General features: G+C 41.1%; 1 protein-coding gene across 1 annotated transcript; it reads right to left on the reverse strand.

The window, feature by feature from the left end:
* Positions 1–9391: 9391 nt before the first annotated feature.
* Positions 9392–18149, reverse strand: PPP1R3B (protein phosphatase 1 regulatory subunit 3B). The gene is made up of 3 exons (XM_053462721.1): positions 18012–18149; positions 15574–15690; positions 9392–10648 (listed from the first exon to the last, which is right to left on the reverse strand). The coding sequence occupies exons 2-3, from the start codon at positions 15606–15608 to the stop codon at positions 9775–9777; spliced, it is 909 nt and encodes a 302-aa protein (XP_053318696.1). The 5' UTR covers positions 15609–15690; positions 18012–18149; the 3' UTR covers positions 9392–9774.
* Between the last annotated feature and the right edge of the window lie 1224 nt (positions 18150–19373).

The following is a 19373-nucleotide window of genomic DNA, read 5'->3' on the forward strand; positions in this document are numbered from 1 at the left end:
TGATGGCAGAAGAGAGATACAAATCATGAGAGGAGTGAACAGGGAGGTTAGGGTATTTGGATAGAAAGGTAAAAATGTTGGAGGGTGGGGAGTTGTTAAGGGGTCTGTAGGTCACGGTCAGAAGCTTGAATTTAATTCTGTAGGGTATGGGAACCTAATAGAGCGATTGGCAAAGTGGAGCAGCAGATGAGGAATGGTTACAAAGGAAGATTTTCTAGTCAGGGGATGTTTCTCAGGTGAAAGTGGCAGGATTTGTTGAGCGACTGGATTTGAGGGATGAAGGAGAGAGCAGAGTCAAATGTGACACCAAGGAATTGAACGTGGTCCATTGGTTGGATAGTGGAGTTGTCTACAGTAATAGAGATGTCAGGAATTGTGAACAGAATAACCACAAAAGCTTTGGGTAATGGGATGCCTTCCAGGATGCGATTCCAGAAAAACAGTCAGTGAGGGAAGTTAGAAATGTTAATATGACAGATTAATTAAGGTTTATTTTCTAAAATTTTCCCAAAGTACAGCAGTGCTTTGAGTCTATTTCTGATACAATACTGCAATAATATTGTGCACTCCTGTTTTCTGCATTAAGTCAAAATTTCTAAATGATATTGTTGTGTTCCATTATTGCATTGACTTGAAATATATCTGTCTGTGTATGGTTTTCCTCTAAATGTTACTGTTTAGGTCATGGAAGTCATAGATTCTCTGTACGTAAATTTTTTTATAGCATCTGCTTTCTTTCAAAGTTATTACCTCTCAGCCTCTTTTATTTAACATTGAACAGTTATTACAAAAAAACTACTTACACACATAAACTTATTTAGCAGTTTTACAAATGGCTCTGTTATTTTGCCCTGGATCACAAACAGTAGTAATCATTAAGAGCTATTATGCCAGTAATTGACAGTAATTTAATTATCTAAATGCTGTGCTATACTGGTTCCACAAAAAATCATGTGTTCTTTTACTTCAAATTTTATTGTTTTTTGCTTTTAGTTGTGATCCCAAGTAAGATTTGCTCAATAGCTTTTTTGTTTCTTCATATTTTTTAACTAATAAATTGAATTAAAACATAAGTAGATTTTGTAATATAAAGATGCTTTTATTATTACTGTTTGAAGGTAACAATGTTGTCTATCGTATTGTGCTACAAAAATCTGTTAAAAAAAAGATTGAAAGAAAAAAAAGTTGAAGATCATTTACTAACTTGATGCGAGATATCTTAAAGTTATCAAGTGCAAAGATTTGAAAGTTAAAGCTATCATCTAAAGCTACAACATAGACATGACATCCAGTTTAGGGCTGCAACTAACGATTACCGTATTTGCTCGATTATAAGACGACCCTGATTATAAGACGACCCCCCAAAATCTGAATATTAACTTAGGAAAAAAAGAAAAAGCCTGAATATAAGACGACCCCAAAGGAAAAAAGTTTTACCAGTAAATGTTAATTCATGTAAACTATTTTTTTTAATAAAAGCTATGATTGAGAAAAATATTTTTTTTCTTTTTATTTCTTGTATTTTCCAACCTGTCCCCCAGTTACGCACATCTGCCCCCAGGCTTGCCACACCAATATGGCACTGTGGCTCATGATATGGCTTTTAACCCTCTATATGCCACTGTGCCCCATGGTATGCCTTTTGACCCCCTATGTGCCACTCTGCCTCCAGAAATGCCTTATACCCCTATATCCCATTCTGGCATTTAGGGGGTTAAAATGCATATTATGGGGCAGAGTGGCATATAGGGAGGTATAAGGCATTTCAGGAGGCAGAGTGGCATTAAGGGAGTTAAAAGGCATTGTATAAAGCACTCTGGCTCCAGAAATGCCTTATACCCCTATATGCCACTCTGGCATTTAGGGGGTTAAAAGGCATATTATGGGGCAGAGTGCCATATAGGGAGGTATAAGGCATTTCAGGAGGCAGAGTGCTCTATTAAATGCCCCCTTAACGCCACTCCAGAAATGCCCTATGCCCCCATTTAACACACACACACACCCTATACCCCCATTTAACTAATACACACACACACACTCTCTCTCTCTCTCACCCCTCTCTCACCGGTGCTTCCAGCCAAGGCAGCGGGTTGACGTCGCCTTCCGCTGCAGCCGGAAGGAGGTGGAGTTGGCAGCGGGGGTTTGTATGCGTCCGTCGCGTGTACTTTCCCCGGCTGTCAGAGATCAGAGTTCCCCGCACCTGTGCCGGTCTCTGACAGTCGGGGAAGGTCTACGCGACGGACGCAGACAACCCCCGCTGCTAGCCACACCTCCTTCCGGCTGCAGCGGACGTTGTCTACGCGGATCGCGTAGACGTCAACCCGCTGACCCGGCAACACAGCAGGAAGCACCGGTAAGTGTGTGTATGATGGGGGGGGGTGTGAGACAGGAGGATCCAGGTCCCCTGCAGCGGTGCGGGGGATCTGGATCTTAGACTCCTAACCTGATTAGAAGACGACCCCGATTATAAGACAAGGGGTATTTTTCAGAGCATTTGCTCTGAAAAAAACCTCGTCTTATAATCAAGCAAATACGGTATTTTAATAATCGATTAATCGGATAAAAAAATTCAATTTTTTTAAATTTAAAATAATGTAATAAAAAACGTACAATTTACACTTTCATCTCTTTATTGCAATGGCCTCTCTCTATTCACCTTCTTATTTTACTGACATAATAATAAAAGCTACAAGAACCCAAACACTGTGTTTCTCAAACTAGGTTTTAATACAAAGTTATTAGTAAATATTAATTCATGTTAACTATTTTTCATATTTAATAAAAACTATGAGAAAAAAAGCCTTGTTTAAATTTTTTTATTTACCAAACTGCCCCCGGTTATGCACATCTGACCACCAGCTTGCCACTCTGCCCCCATATATGCCTTATACCTCTTATATGCCAGATTCCACTGTGCCCCCTGATATGCCACTGTGCCCCTGATATGCCTTATACTCCTTATATGCCAGTGATATGCAACTGAGCCCCTTGATATACCTTTTACCCCAGATGTTTTATGCCCCCCCGATATGCCTAATATCGATATGCTTATACCCCCTATATTCCCTGAAATTCATAATACCCCCCATACACCACTATAACTCACCCATACACCACTTTGGCTCCTCCCCCTCCCATACACCACTCTGGCTCCTCCCCCTCCCATACATCACATTGGCTCCTCCCCTCCCATATACCACTTTGCCTCCTCCCCCTCCCATACTCCACTCTGCCTCCTCCCACCTCCCATACTCCACTCTGCCTCCCCCCCTCCCATACACCACTCTGGCTCCTCCCCTCTCCCATACACCACTCTGCCTCCTCCCCCTCCCATATACCGCTCTGCCTCCTCCCCCCTCCCATACTCCACTCTGCCTCCTCCCCCCTCCCATACTCCACTCTGCCTTCTGTCAGCAACGGAGGTTCACAGGACACCAGGGAGCCGGGTAGAGAGGCAGAGTGGCGTATGGGAGGGGGAGGAGCCAGAGTGGTGTATGGGAGGGTGGCTCCAATACACCCCTCTGACTCCTCCCCCTCCCATACACCGCTCTGCCTCTCTACCCGGCTCCGTTACTGACAGGCACTTTCACTGCAGCTTCATAGAAGCCTCAGCGTAAGTGAAGGGCAGTAACGGAGGCTGTCTGTGCGCATCACGCAGACCCCCACCGGCTGAGAGAGAGGATGATTCTCTGTCAGCCGGTGGGGGTCTGCATCGCACAGACAGCCTCCGTTACTGCCCTTCACTTACGCTGAGGCTTCTATGAAGCTGCAGTGAAAGTCCCTGTCAGTAACGGAGCCGGGAGAGAGGCAGAGTGATGTATGGGAGGGAGGAGGAGTCAGAGGGGTGTATGGGAGGGGGGGAGAGAGACGGAAGTGAAACCGGCCGACAGTGAGGGGAATCCTCTATTTGAGGTCTGATTAGAAGACGACCCCGATTAGAAGACGAGGGGTATTTTTCAGAGCATTTGCTCTGAAAAAAACCTCGTCTTATAATCGAGCAAATACGGTATTATATAAATTTAGCATGATTTTTCATTAGCTTTTGTATATATTTTATAATAAATTAGATTATATGATAAAAATGGTATCTAAAGAAAACCCTGGTTGTCCTGAAAAAAAACAATACATAATGTGTGTGGGTGGACTAAAAGAGAAAGAAGTCGGCGAGTGGCACAGAGTGATCTGCAGTTCAGGAAAGGGGGTGTGGAGTATGCATGATTGAGGAAATGAATGAGTATCTGTCAATGAGTGTAAAATTATGTGTAGGGGTCCCTGGGGTGGAGCATTTAGAGAGCAGGATGAAAAACAGCCTTATTGCTCTAGAAGTTAGTGCTTATGATCCTTGGAAGTGTCAGTTATGGCCCTCAGCTATAGGGTTTTGTCACATGATTAACAGTATTAAAAGAAATATTCCCTAAAACACTATCGCCTTTCTTTCCAAACGAAAACGGGTCTCTGGTAGCATGCGACAATGGTCCTAAAACATTTTTTTTTTTTTTGTTAACTTTTCATTGAAAGAGGATATGACACAGGTTATGTACACATTATAGGCAAACAAAGAGAAGGCATGTAAATACAATAAACATGTATCAATGTCATGTAATGTACATAGGAGTCACAATTGCAAAAATACCACAACATAAACTGTCATAACAGCAATTATTGGTAAAGAATTAGGCAATGAAAGAATGAGTATCATTCCAGAGGTTTTTCAAGAGAGTGTTTTCTCTCTGGCTGTAAAGGTCCTAACACCTGGAGGTGGCAAAATCCCCAAAACTCATTCTAAAGACACCCATACTATATATTGATGAATTTCTCTCCAAAAATCCCCCTATACACAAGCACGCCCAGCGACCATGGAAACATTTAGAACACTTGAAACATTTAGAACTATCCCCCAAATCCACAGCTGCATAGGGTTTCTTTTCATATTAAGAAACAGAAATGCAGTCAGGCATGGAGCAGGAGAGGGTGACAGACCCATGAACTGGAGGAACCCAGGTGAGGTTCACTGGGGTCCTGACACAGATGAAGATGAGAGGGTCCAAACCTCTCAGCTTTATGTATGAATGAAGTCCTCTCACAACGATCGAACACCTCACTGTACATGGTCCAGGCAACAGCAAACGTCATATCGGTCCCACACTGGCATACAAGATGGCGAAGCAAGGATGTTCAGAGCACATGGGGATGCAAGAATCCTTAATCGCAGTGCAACAGCAAATTTCCATCTCGAGGGAGTAGGAGCAAGGGGTCAGTGCCCCCAACAAAGTGGGCATTCGGCGAGTAGACGATTCCTATCAGTCCCAGGCGACTTCGCTGTCTGAGTATCCAAGGGCCCCACCACACTGTCCCTACAGCCAACTTCGGTCGTGCTTACCAGGAAGTAGAAGCGGACAGCTGAGAAGGTAGGGAAACATTTAGAGAGCATGAATGAGAGTGAGTAAACAGGCCCCCGGATTTTTGGTTAATTTTCATCTGCTTCGTGGGGGGGTCTGGCTTTGTTTTCGTGGCTTTGTATGAACCGCTGTATTTGCAAAAGTTTGGTACATTTGAAATTTGCAGAAATCTGAATGGACAAGTCTAGTGCATAAAACATTGCTGAGTGAATAAAACATTAATCGCACCAAACCATGCAATATACCTGGGTGCGACCCATGTCAAGACATCTGTAATGACAACATTCTCCACCTCAACTACAAAACATACATCAAAGGATCATACATCTGTACATCTGCAAATGCTATGTATATGATCCAGTGCAATACATATGAAACAGGATGATACATTAGAGAAACCAGTCAGAAACTAAAACTAAGCATGAGCCTACTTAAAAACTTAACGAAAATAATAACTACACCTCGGTTAGTCACCACTTCATCCAAACCGACCGCTGAGGTTCTCAAAATAAAAAAAAAAAATACTGAAGGGGAACTTCTATAAGCCAGAAAAACATTTTGAAATAATGATTGACAATTTCAACACTAAGGACACCAGATTTAACAGAGATAGGATTCCTGTCACATTACCAGAACTAGTACAAGTGTACCTAGAAGAACTGATGCTGTTTTGAATGTAAAGTGTGGTCACACCAAATATTAATTTAATTTAGATTTTTTCTTCTTTTTAAAAGCATTGTTACATTACACCTTTTTTTTTCCACACCTTTCTAAAACATTGGCTTAGTACTGTACTATATATGCAGTTGCTGAAGCAGCAGACAATTGCAAAGGCTTGCGGAATAACCATACCACTTTATTTTAGTATTGGAGTCTAAAATGAAAATGTATCCCTTAGAGTCCGGTAGGCTTCCAATGTTCTCAGCAGGGTGATGTTTTCAGTAATTACAAATTAAGGCCAGCTCTGTGACCATGTCCAAGGACACCATGTTCTAAATGAATTTTCTGGCAGTACATACCATTCCTAGAACTCTGCTCTGAAGTCCAAAGTGGGATAGAGATTAATGTAGGTGTCTAGGGTTTCTGATGCCACCAAAAAATATTTCCAGAAAGTGAGTGATTGGTGTCACCTTGTAACTGACAACTAATGCTAAACCTTCAAACCATCTTTTGTTTTTGTCACATACCATTTTTTTTATTTAAATTGACTAACTTTAGCGGCCAGAACGTAACCTGGATTTAAAAAAAAAATAAAAAAAAAAACCACACTAACATTTATGGGGATAATTTACTAAATGTTATGTTTTGCACGTATGAAGTATATCATCATCTGTGAGGATTTTAGGGCTGGAGGAAAATTCCACTTCCCCTGGGTTAGCCCCGCCCTCATATTTAGAATTTTAACAAAAGATCATTCTATTTGTTAGATCGTTATTTTATTAGATCTACTCAAAAATATGCAATATTAATACGGGTTGCCCCCCCCCTCAACTGAAATTTGGAAAAAAAAATTATTGTGGTAGAAATTGGTTACATCTGGTAAGATCAACTGAGTTTTTTCCCATTAGATCTATCACACAGGAGGCAGTATTCACAATCCTATTTTGTGTGCGGGGGATGGGTTTTATTTCTCTGCTTTATTTACCATCTTATAGCTTTGTAAAGCGTTTCTAGGGCCGGCCTTAAGTGTTCAGGCACCCTGTGCGGGCCCACCCCCGAATTCCACGGAACAGAGGTACAGCTCATTGTGACAAAAATTCCAAATTTCAGTTGAGGGGCCCATCCCGTACGTATGCCCATCCCCCCCACATACAAAATAGGATTGTGAATACCGCCTCCTGCGGGACAGATCTAACTAAAAAAAGTTTCTTACTGGACCTAACGAATATCTACCAAAATCAAAAAAAAAAAATTCTAATTTCAGTTGAGGAGGGGGCCAACCTGTACGTATTCCCATCCCCCACATACAAAATAAGATTGTGAGTACTTCCTCTTGCGTGATATATCTAAGGAAAAAAAGTTGATCCTACCTGGTCTAAATACCAACTAGAAGTACCTGCACTAGTTCAATTATTTAACAGCATGTTTACAGTTCTTAAATAAGCCTTTTTATTATGTAAAATTAGGTCAAATAGATTGGATTACAGATCTGTAATTAGTGGACTGGCATTACCAGTCAAACTAGAATTGTTAGTGGGTATATAGTGTATAATATATTAAAAAAAATATACACACACACACACCCCATATCCTAGACATTGTTAAAATGGAGCAGGCTCCTACTAACTAGCTAAGCATAACTCAATTATATGGAGGGGTTTTGTTTGTCGTTTCTAAATATTAAAAACCATTTATGTAGCCAAGACAGACGATATAATCACGAAAAAGTTTAGTCAGAACATTTAAGAGCAGTAATGTTCCTATCCTGCATGGATGTAGGTTAGCAGGATCAAAACAGCTTTATGTAAGTGGAGCACTCTGGCTCATTCAATCCCAACCCTGTACTGTGTTCAAGGCCATGTTAAATTAGACATTCGTAGGAGGGAGCAGCGTAACTGTGGCTAATATTTATTTGCATGGCCCTTCTCTACAAGCCTACACACGGAATACCAAAAGGGCTTTGGAAACCAAATACTTTTATGAATTCAGAGCAGGACTGTTGGATATGCCTGTAAAGGCAAAAGTGTTTTATTCTGCATGCAAACCAACAGGTCACTATCTATGCATTTGGTCGAATTATTAAAAAAAAAAAAAGGATGGTGTTTCAGGCCTTGTTCAGGCTTCCCCTTTCCACCAAATGTCAAAGCTGGGACGGCTAATGTAGTCTTAACCCATCCCTTCCATGTGTAGGTGTTAACTAATATAGCTTGCTTTATTGTAGATATTCAAGTTAATCTGTGGGTGTAATTGTAAAATAAAATGCTTTATACATTAAATGTTTTACCTTTATTACATTTCTTTTTTAAAACCAGCATTTTTTTTCTAAAAACACACAAAAACAAATCTATTTTTCACTCATGTGATTATAAAGTGCATCATCTTTCTCCCTCACCTCACTTTGCCACAACTTGTGTACAAAGATTTGTCTACAAAAACATGCAAAAAAAAAAAAAGACAGACACCTGACCAAGGCACTTCTAAATACAAAAATCATAACGAGTAGGTTTGAAGAGATGCCTCTATCTTCACAGAAGGAAGAAACTCACTTTGTAAAAAAAAAAAAAAAATTAGCATTTGGAGAAAATAGAACTTTGTCAGTTTCCTATCAAACTTGTAGTTCAATTCCGTCGTTAAAAATAGGCGAACTTAGTTTTACAAGCTGGAGTTCATCCATCGGAGAGGGAGAAAAAAAACAAAACCACTGCTATTTCATGGCAGTAGTCATTGCCAATGCCAAACTAAATGCTCCATACATGTACAGCTAATGGCACATATGTATTACAGTTTGTAAAAATACATTTGATTCAAGATTTCCTTTAAAAAAAAAAAAAATTAATTATATATCACAATGCCAAGCGATTCCTATGGTCATGCTCTTTCGAGGCAATTGTGTGGGGTGGGGGAGCAAGCAGTATAACACTTATTGGACTCCAAGTAATATAGTTCAGCAAATAAGCTTCTTTACTTTTTCCATTACCGAACAAATATTGCACTTACATTTGAAGTCAGCTATCACAGTAAGGGGGAGGGTGGGGGGAAAAAAATCCCTGAGACAACTTGGTTACAGAGATGCAAATACCCAAATAATATTGGTAGCTGTTGTGTATCTTCATAAGGTTAGCCATGAATACAAGGGTTAGACTGGAATTTAAGATTGAGAAATGTACACGTGCTAGTGACAGTTAATGTTACACAAACAAAAAATATAGTAGGATGCCAAGACACATACATCTGGACCCATTATTTAAAAAGAAGTTATCTAGTTAAAAGAAAAAAAGTGCATCTGGTGCTTGTGGGTTCTAGTTTAGTATATACGGACAAGAACATTTAATCTTTCTGAACGTATGCCCCAAGTGATGCCTGCGCACAGTGCAAGGCAGTGAAAAATTACGAAACAAGTGTCTCTAGAAAGAGGTGTAGCAGCATTAGGAAGAAAAAGACTAGCAGCATAGTATGTGAACAAGAACTTTTCCAAGCTTCAGTCTACATAACCCAATAACAAGAAGGTGCTACTGCTAGACAGTTATTAGGACAGCATTTTCCCTTGTAAGAAAAAAAAAAACAAATGCAGTTACACATCATGACCTAGCAAAGGTTCCCATTGTTCATCGTTTACAGTCAGTCCCTACAAGGACACAGTCATATAACCATTCCAAGTCTGTTATTTTGTGATTGGAACCACTTCCATTATTAAGCCTCAACCATCTGGACAAAGTTAGTAGTAGGGTCCTATTTTATCAAATCCGGAGTAGCTGGGCCATTCTGGAAAAATGCCATAAGAGCACCTAGGACTGCCAAAGTGATCAACAGAATGGTTGTATTCAGGTTCACAATAGCGGCTCTGAAAATCAGGGAGCCTTTTGAGGTCATGCCAAACTATTCTGTAATTTTGCCCTTTGTTACTGTCCCAATAAGTTTTTCCATCGCAGTCAAAGCAAACTGCAAACTCTATCTTTTCATGCGACTGAAGGTTTTCGGGTAGAGTGATATCAAAAGAGAAAGTGTCTCTATCAGATCCAGCATACGTGTCCTTGACATATTGACATTCGTAGTCGGTAAAGGTTTGCCACGAGTCAAAGGTCATTCTTATTTTCACATTTTTATGGAAAGCAAGGTTTTTGACCTTAACCGTACCCACAAGCGCTTTTTCCTTAAGCATACAGTTCTCTAGACAAACACAGTCTGCCTGTAAGCGGTTTCTGAAGTCCAAATAGTCAGCGGAAGGTTGTACAAAGTCCAGCACAAGACGTTCTTTCTCCACTGTTGTCAGGTTAACAATGTTATCAATCAGCTCTGTGATATTAAATGGAATTTCCAACTGGTCATCAAATTCAGAATAGACTTTTACCATGGTAAGCGCCAGACCTCTACTATCTGCAAAGGTAACACGTTTCTTCACTTTATTTTCCTGATTGTTGAGCTCATTAAGAAACATTTTCCTGTTTGGTTGGATGCACGGTCTCAAGGGCTTGTGGCTTTTCTGAGAGATCCTGCGTTCAACGCGATCTCGTCTCAGTGAAGGGGGCTGCAAGTAGAACTTCATGGCTATATCTACTGCCATAGTCTTGTGTGGGAAAAAATTCAGAACACTGAAAGAAAAAACAAATGGCATAGATCACCTTATAGCACTCCAAAAGTATTATAACACAAGAAAAAAAAAAAAACATAGTATTTGTTATGAGTTTCAACTTTAGATAGTCCGACATCCTTGTATTAACCTCTCCCACATCTACTTTTCACTTGCTTACTACCCTCTGAATAATAGTTTCTTAACAATACAGCTAAGCTTCAGACTCTCTAGTTTTAGCACATGAGCTCTTGCTCTAACATTTATCCTCCTGAAATATTTTATACTAGAGGCCCCAGTAAATCAGACAAGCCAATGCTGGAAAAAAAACAGGTAAAATAAGGGGACACTGAACATATCCATTTTAAGTGCACGATGTCCGGCATGTTCTATTTCCAGTCACCAAACCATTCAACTGAAATCATGATTTAAGCACCGCCAATGCAATTACAATAAATGGCAAAGCAACATGTATCTTGTCCCCAAGGACCAATGTTGCTAGGTCTTCAAAGTTTCAGATTTATACAAACTGCCTCTTTCAGGTCAACTGCTTTAGCCAAGTCTGTGCTGAATACAATTTGTTTCACAAGACAGAAAAGAAAAAAAAACAAAACGCTTTATTATGGAGGTCTTTAAGACATCCAGGGCCGGCCGAAGACTTAACGCCGCCTGGGGCGAAGTTTAAGTCTGCCCCATTATAGGGCCGGCCCTGAAGACATCTCAGCTATCAGTGTTTTAATATTACACACACACCTGAAGAGAACGCATGCTTATTTATATAGGTTATAACAGCAGGTAGCCACTGTGGCAGAAATACAACTCCAATCCCCCTATTAATAAACAGGCACGTCCCGTACTTTATTAGAGCTCCTACTAACAAAGTGTGTCTACGGAAATATATGAACTAGCTAAAATGTTCAGAACATGAAATCTGATGCCAGATAAAAGCCATTTCGACCATCTGGACTGCCCATTCACCAGATCTAATGACGCCAACCTTAAATCATTCCTTGGGCTTGTCTTAGCTTTAAAATCCCTTACAGTATTAGCCTCTACTACTTCCACTGGGAGGCTGTTCTACTAATCTACCACCCCCTGAGGTTAATAATATTTGTTTTAAAAATGTACATACATTGCAGCTTTACCTATAATCCCTTTCCTGATATTTTTGCCTGCAGACCATTCAGTTTTATCCCCGATAGAGAATACTTGTGACCCCAGATGCTAAGGCACACAAACTAGTACAGCTGGTACCCATACCACTGGGACCACCAGTAACTTTGTATTAGGGCTGCAACAACTAATCGATAATGAAAATCTTTATCAATGATTTTCATTATCAATTAGTCCAGGGCTTGACAAATTTGTTGTGAATCTAGGTGCCAGGTAAAAAAAAGTTAGGAGCCAGGATTTTTTTAAACCAACAGTTGGTCAGGAGTGATCTGATCATCATCAGCCCACTTACTAAACTCACAGCGTTTGACCTGGAAGCACCTAGGACTTTCAGGTCAGTGCTGTTTTTTTTTTAATTATTATTATTTTTAACCCTTTCAATGCTGATGTTCCATTGGAGCACAGCATTGACTGATATTTAGTCCCCACAAGCTTGTGGGGACAAATGTTAACCCCTGCAATGCCACGAACGTGTCATACACAATTGTGGCATTGAAGGGGTTAACGCTGCACTGTCGCTCTCAGAGAGCGATCAGGCAGCAAGGGGGTGTTGGGGCTGGTCTCCACACTCATGGGGAGACCAAAGAACCCTCTCCCTTGTCCCTGAAGCTGCCTCTGGCAGCTGGGAAGCAATGGCTGGTCTATAGACCAGCCATTGCAGGGGGGGAGTCTCTGATGACTGCTGTAGGCTTCCATGCCTACAGGAATCAAAGGGTTTTGGGGGGGGCTCGTTTTTGCTGTTGCTGGTCTGCCTGGGCTTCCAGGCAGACCACCAGCAGCAGATCCCCTTACAAAACGGGAAATAACCCCTAAATGCCGTGATCGCGGCATTGAAGGGGTTAACGCTGCACTGTCGCTCTCATGGAGCGATCAGGCAGCAGGGGGGGTGTTGTGTCAGGTCCCCACACTTGTGTGGGGGCCCAATCAACACACAACCTCCTTCCCTGAAGCTGCCTGTGGCAGCTGAAAACGCGATCGCTGGTTTTGCAGCAACCACGTTTTCAGCCTACGGGCTCACTCCGTGGGAGTGATCTCAGGCTCGGGGGCGGGCTCGGAGTGGCTGTGCTGTCTGCCCAAACTCCTGGGCAGGCAGCAGCAGCGCCCCCGTGTGGTGACAGCCTCTTACATCCACAATTTTTTCTGGATGTAAGAGGCTAATAAAACTTAGGCGCCAGGACAAGATTTTCTGTTGCCATGGCGACCTGGGATTTGTCGAGTCCTGAATTAGTCTAATCGATTTTTATCCATTATCAAACAGAGATCGGATTATAACACTAGAATCCAGATCCCCCACAACGCTGCAGGGGACCTGGATTCCCCTCACTGTCAGCCGGTGGGTGTCCGTGCGATGCACACAGACAGCTTCCGTCTTTCCCCTCCACTTCTGCTGGGGCTTTTATGATGCAGCACCAGTTATAGAGTTATAGTGGTATAATGAATTTCAGGGTAGCAGAGTGGTGTATGGGTGTGTAATGAATTTCAGGGAGGCAGAATGGCATATCTGGGGGATTAAGAGTTGTCTATAGGGGGAGGCAGAGTGGTGTATGGGGGCGTATAATGAATTTCAGAGTGGCATTTCTGGGGGAGGCAGAGTGGTGAATCAGGGAGTATAATGAATTTCAGGGCGGTGCAGGGCATTTATGGGGGCAGAGTGGCATATCAGGGGCCACAGTAGCATATAGGGGTATAAGGCATATCGATATTAGGCATATCGGGGGGTATAAGACATATCCGAGGGGTAAAAGGTATATCAGGGGGTTCAGTTGCATATCACTGGCATATAAGGAGTATAAGGCATATCGGGGCACAGAGGAATCTGGCATATAGGAGGTATAAGGCATATCTGGGGGCAGAGTGGCAAGCTGGGGGTCAGATGTGCATAACTGGGGACAGTTTGGTAAATAAAAGAAAGTATAAACAAGGCTTTTCTCATAGTTTTTATTAAATATGAAAAATAGTTAACATGACTTAATATTTACTAATAACTTTGTATTAAAACCTAGTTTGAGAAACACTGTGTTTGGGTTCTTGTAACTTTTATTATGTCAGTAAAATAAGAAGGTGAATAGAGAAATGCCATTGTGATAAAGAGATGAAAGTGTAAATTGTTTTTTTTAGTTTTTTTATTACAACTAATTGATTAAAATAACGGTTAGTTGCAGCCCTACTTTGTATATAAAAAAAAACTATTTTGTATTTGAATGCCGGTAGGGGATGCACATTCCAATGCATAATTTATGTGCAGTGATATATATATATATATATATATATATATATATATATATATATATATCTCATCACTGCACATAAATTAGCCACCTCCATGGCTATACCCAGCATTATTTTCCCCTTCATTCATATTTTTACCCTATCCTCCACCACACGTCTCTCTGCATGTCTGCGGTGCGGTCTTGCTCTGCGTGTCTGACCATTAGCACCATGCCGGATACGATATGATCTCATATCAGGTGCAACATTGACTGTCAGGCATGCAGTGGATGGGAGATCTGTGCCTCAATCTCCACAGATCTTTAACTGCTGCAGCCACACAGAGGCTGGACGGCCAGCTTCAAGACAGCCCAAATGCAGCCCATAGTTTGGAGACCCCTGCTTTAACCCCCCCCCCCCAAGACTCCACATTTGGGGCTATGGAGTTGAAGTAAAGGGCTTTAGCCCCAGCAGCCCCCCTAAGCAATGCCATTGGTTAGCATCAAACAGGAAGATCCTGCCTCCTTTATATAATGTGCAGAAAAATTACTGAAGCTGCTAAGCAGAGGCTTATCTTGTTTTCAAGCCTAGAAAATAAATGCATACAACTGCAGGAAAGCACCACGTTCAAGTTAACAATTTGTCTTCAAGTTTCTTCCAAAATGCTTCATGTGGAGATTTTCAAATCAAGGTTCTAAAGAATTTCTATTTAAAACAGGATAAAAATGGGAAAACCTAATAATTTTTGCTGTATAGTTAATACCAACACTAATATATAAAAAAAAAAAAAAAAGATCACAAAATCCTCTTTGTCTACTAGCCACTCCATCCTGCCCATGAAGGTCATCGTATCCCATTCTCCATGCCAGCTCTTAGTGCTGACCTTTTGCAGAGAATTTCATTTATTTTTTTTCTATTTTGGGAAGTGCAGGCCCCCTAATTTAGAGAATAGCTACACACACACACACAGTCCTGTAGGTGACCTCTTGCTAGGAACTGCCATTTTGACTCTGGCCACTCGAAGGGATCATTTATATAGCCTAGGTGCTTTTGAAAGGCAGAACAAATTACATTTTTTTGTTTAAAGTCCGATAGGACCGTAGTCTTCAACACAGGCAATGCGTTATGCTGAAAGCCAGCTGCAGTTTTTAAAAATCAATTGAGAGGGAATTGGCTCCTCTTATTTTCTTATTTAGTTAGGAAGCAATATATTTTGAACACAAAAAAGGACCTGGGTTTAAGGTCTAAACCCAGTTAGACCTTAAACTGGGTTTATAGGCAGTGATGGACAAAACCCTTCAAAGAAGAAGCCATAGCTTCTCAAAAAAAAAAAAAATAAATAAAAAAAAAAAAATAAAAAAAAAACTGGTGCTCAACTTTTTTGCATTACCAATTTATTTCCATGGAAGCTAGCCAGCTCCCAATATTTTTCGATGCGCTAAGAAACAAAGTGGGGTGTGGGGTGCTTGTTCAGAGATCTTGCCAGATAAAGAAGAAAAAATATATTTAGTGAGGCGAAAAAAAAAAAAAACCTTGACGAATTCCTAGTTGCCGTCGGGTTATTACCTGGTTGAGCTCATCTGTGATGAAATCCAGGGCATTTAACACACCTTAACAGCTCAGCTGGAAATAACAGATCCTGGGGAGGATGGACGAAAATGAATTAATGGAGAAGTCCCTTGTCTGCAAAGAAAGAAAGAAGCGGAAATAAAAGAACTGCACGTATACAGAAACACACCCCCTCCTGCCTTTACAGTGTGCCAGTTTATTTCAAAGCTGGGATAATAAGCTAAGTGGAAACATGCTGCCACCTAGCGTATTGTTCTGGTCTGGATACAATCTTCAGTGTGTCATTATGATACAGCAGATGTATGAGCCAGTACTTTTTCAAAAGCCTCCCTTATAGTGTACAAAAACCTTGGAATTACGAGAGGGAGTGATCTCACCTATCCCACTGCATTGTACTTTACATACACTCAAACAAAAATTAAAATATATTGAAAGAAAGAAAAAAAAAAAAAGTAATCTAGTATCTTGTGATAAGACAACAAAAATAGCAGAATGTATCTATTTGTTGTAACTAGGTAGCAGCTACCCAGTGAAGTGGTTGTTGCAATGCTAGTATAGCTATAAAATAACAGTTTTCAATTTGAATTGCCCCAACTTCTGGAAATTAGATGTAAAGAAGAGAAGGGGAAATTAATCAGATGTGGTTAAACTTCATTAGCTGCAAACCCCAATGGACTTAGCATGTGAAACCATTAAAACACACAGTAAGCCAGCCCATGTACTAAAAGCTATCACAAAAAAAGTGAGACATTGTGTATACACATACATATAACACACAGAGCCAGCTCTGTTGTATGGTTGTGTCAGCCGTTGCGTTATAATCCTCAGAAATGTAACTTTGCTTCCATATGGTCTACCAGATTTGGCGAGTATTATTCTGTGGAAGTTTGACCTTTGTCAAACGTGTCATCCCTTTAAATAGCCAGGAACTGCGAGACTTGGATGACGGTGGTAGACAGACAGGAACCCAAAGGTCACATATGGCTATATTCTATGCATTGAGGCAGCTAATGTACCCCAATGAACCTTTCCATTGTGGAGAGTACGATACCTTGACATGTTACAAAACAGATAGTTCTTACTGCAATACATAGGTAAAATATCTCTTAGGGCCGTAGCATTAGAACAAGGGCTTTAAATGGACCTACATTCTCAGCTCCATCTTCTGAGGACACCTATTTTGAGTATTACAAGCACAAAAGGGGCTCATGTAAAAACAGGATTCAACACAACAAATGCCAACATTAAAACTATGTTTTATGTATGCAATAATGGTTAAAAGGCACAGGCTGTCTCAGACATCACCACAGAATATATATATACATACCTCAATTGGCTAGTATACAAGTTGCCCGCCTTAACACTTAACACACACACACGCTTGTAGGAAAATGGGTGAACATTAATAGGCAACACAGACAGGAGATTATGCAAAAAATAAAGTATCCTGGGTATCTATAGTCAACAAAAGAGGGAGTCTACATTATAGCTATCAAAGAATCTGCTGACCCCAACTGTCCTAGTCTTTGGAACCACTTTTGGCTCAGTGAATTGCTTTCTTACTGGGTATTCCAATGCTGCTGCTGCTGCATAATGCAACATTACAGGCCTGTTGTACTCAGTTTACCTACAATGAACCAGACAACCTTTACAATATAGGATAACAGCCAAGAGATGAGCCTAAACAATTACTGAAGAAAAAAAAAGATATGGAATAAATTGGATTCCATTAAGACATATTCACTATGTCCAACAGCGTTTAGATCTACCAACATAGTAAGCGCCGCAGGTGGTTTATCTGTGCACTTTTAACAGATCCCTTCCCTTAATCATCGCTGCACGGGATGAACGACTCAACACTACAAAAAGCCCGCAGGATTGTCAAAATGTACCATCACCCTACTAGGCATTCAGTGGTTAAATTTAGCTGGGGAAAATGTGCAAGCCAATCATTACACTGCATTGTACTCCCATGGCAGCAAACACCTAGATCAGTCCATCAACCACCGGTTTTAGTTCAAAGTGACAGCCTACAGTTTAAAAATCCATCACATATACCCCCCCCTTTTTAAGCACCACCACACCGATCGGGACACACCTAACCCATCTCACACCTGCCCCAAATTATCCTAAATCAATTTCGTTTCCAGATTCCATATAAAATGGAATCTATAATATGCTCACACCTCATTAAGTGGGTCGATAAAAAAAAGTTTCGGCGCTTGCAGACTTGCTGATAAACTAGGAACGCACACGTTTCCGTATTATAGAATAGTGTATTCATCCAGTATCATGGAGTTAAATTGCCAAGTTACAGCCATACTCATCATTAAATGAGTGAAGTACACTCCATGCTCGGCAATACTAGGAACACAAATAGTAGGGTTAGTGGATCATGCTTCGTACCTAACGCCGGTGTCCGTCCCCCCACTCACAGCGTGTTAAGATGGAGGCGGGATGGATCTGGAGAGGGGAAGCCTGGCTGTGGAGCGGATCGCGGGTTCGGTCATACTGCCTAAAGGCCACCACGCATCCGGCCGCCTCAGGCTTCAGAGCCCACTAGTCCAAGAGAGAACTCTCTCAATTGTTAAAGGAGCCGGCGTTCCACCCCACTCTATCGTTCACGTGAACTTTCTACGGCAGCCTATCGGAATAACGTTAGAAAAACTAATGAGCCAATAGAGAGAGAGCCCCAGCGTTCGGTGTTTCACGTGATCGCCTGCTCGCCGCTTCGGCTTGCCAGAGGTAGGGTACAGAGGTGCATGTGTGACAAGGGGGATGGGATAGGATGATATGTGCCCGGCAGCCTAAAATAGGCTTGTGCATGGGGTTCCAGCAGGACATGACTTTACTATTATACGGCGTTGTATAGTGAGGTTAATTCATATAGTGCATTGTTTGGTCTGAACGAAAGACCTCTTTTCATTTTCTTTTTAAAAGGGACAATTAAATTAGGCGGCAAAGTTTATTTTACAATACAGTATTTCTTTGTGGTGCCCATGCTTTTACTATTATATTTTTACTATTACTATTTACTATTTATAAAATAATGGGATACATACAGTATGAGTTGAATTCTTGCAATTTGCACCACAAATAGTGTGTATTAGGGATACTCTTGTGGTACCCATTATAATTTGTTTTTCCTGACTAGAGCTACATATGTCTAGTTGTTAGGAACATTTTTTTATGATAAAAGCTGTAAATCCCAAGTACATCTGTTGAACAAAATTATACATTCAAAAAAATGCGAAATAAACTGGTTTTGGGCAGTTTCTTGTTCTGTGAGTGGAAAGATTACCATAGTTATAAAACCCATGTAATCCCCACCCAGTTCCATTGTAGTCCAACTGTATTACTACTTGGTTATCCATTCCCATCCAACCACCCTATCACTTAATTTCCCAACCCTAATTCTTTTTCTGTCACAAAAAATAGTAAGGGGGGGGAGTTACTAAAGAAGGAGTGGTGCAGTTTTAGCTCGCCAACTTTATTAAAGGCCATGGCCAATCATAACAAGATATACCGGTACTTACTACCAGCCCCGGTGTTTGGCCCGACAAACCTTGTGGTTTTGGGTCCTAAAGCCAAACCATGTTTCCTGCCATGTGATATACTCAGGGCCAGTCAGCTCTGGTGCGGGTTCAGTCATGGTCTTGTGGGTTCTAATCTGTGTGCATGTACAGAAAGGGATCCCATTGATTTCAGTGGGAGTGCATTCCTGCAACTGATTGCTTCTAGCAGGAAATCAATGACCTTACTAACAAATGTCTCATTTATTGGGAGTGTAGCCAAAT

The sequence above is a fragment of the Spea bombifrons genome, chromosome 1 (assembly GCF_027358695.1).
Source record: "Spea bombifrons isolate aSpeBom1 chromosome 1, aSpeBom1.2.pri, whole genome shotgun sequence".
NCBI lineage: Eukaryota > Metazoa > Chordata > Amphibia > Anura > Pelobatidae > Spea > Spea bombifrons.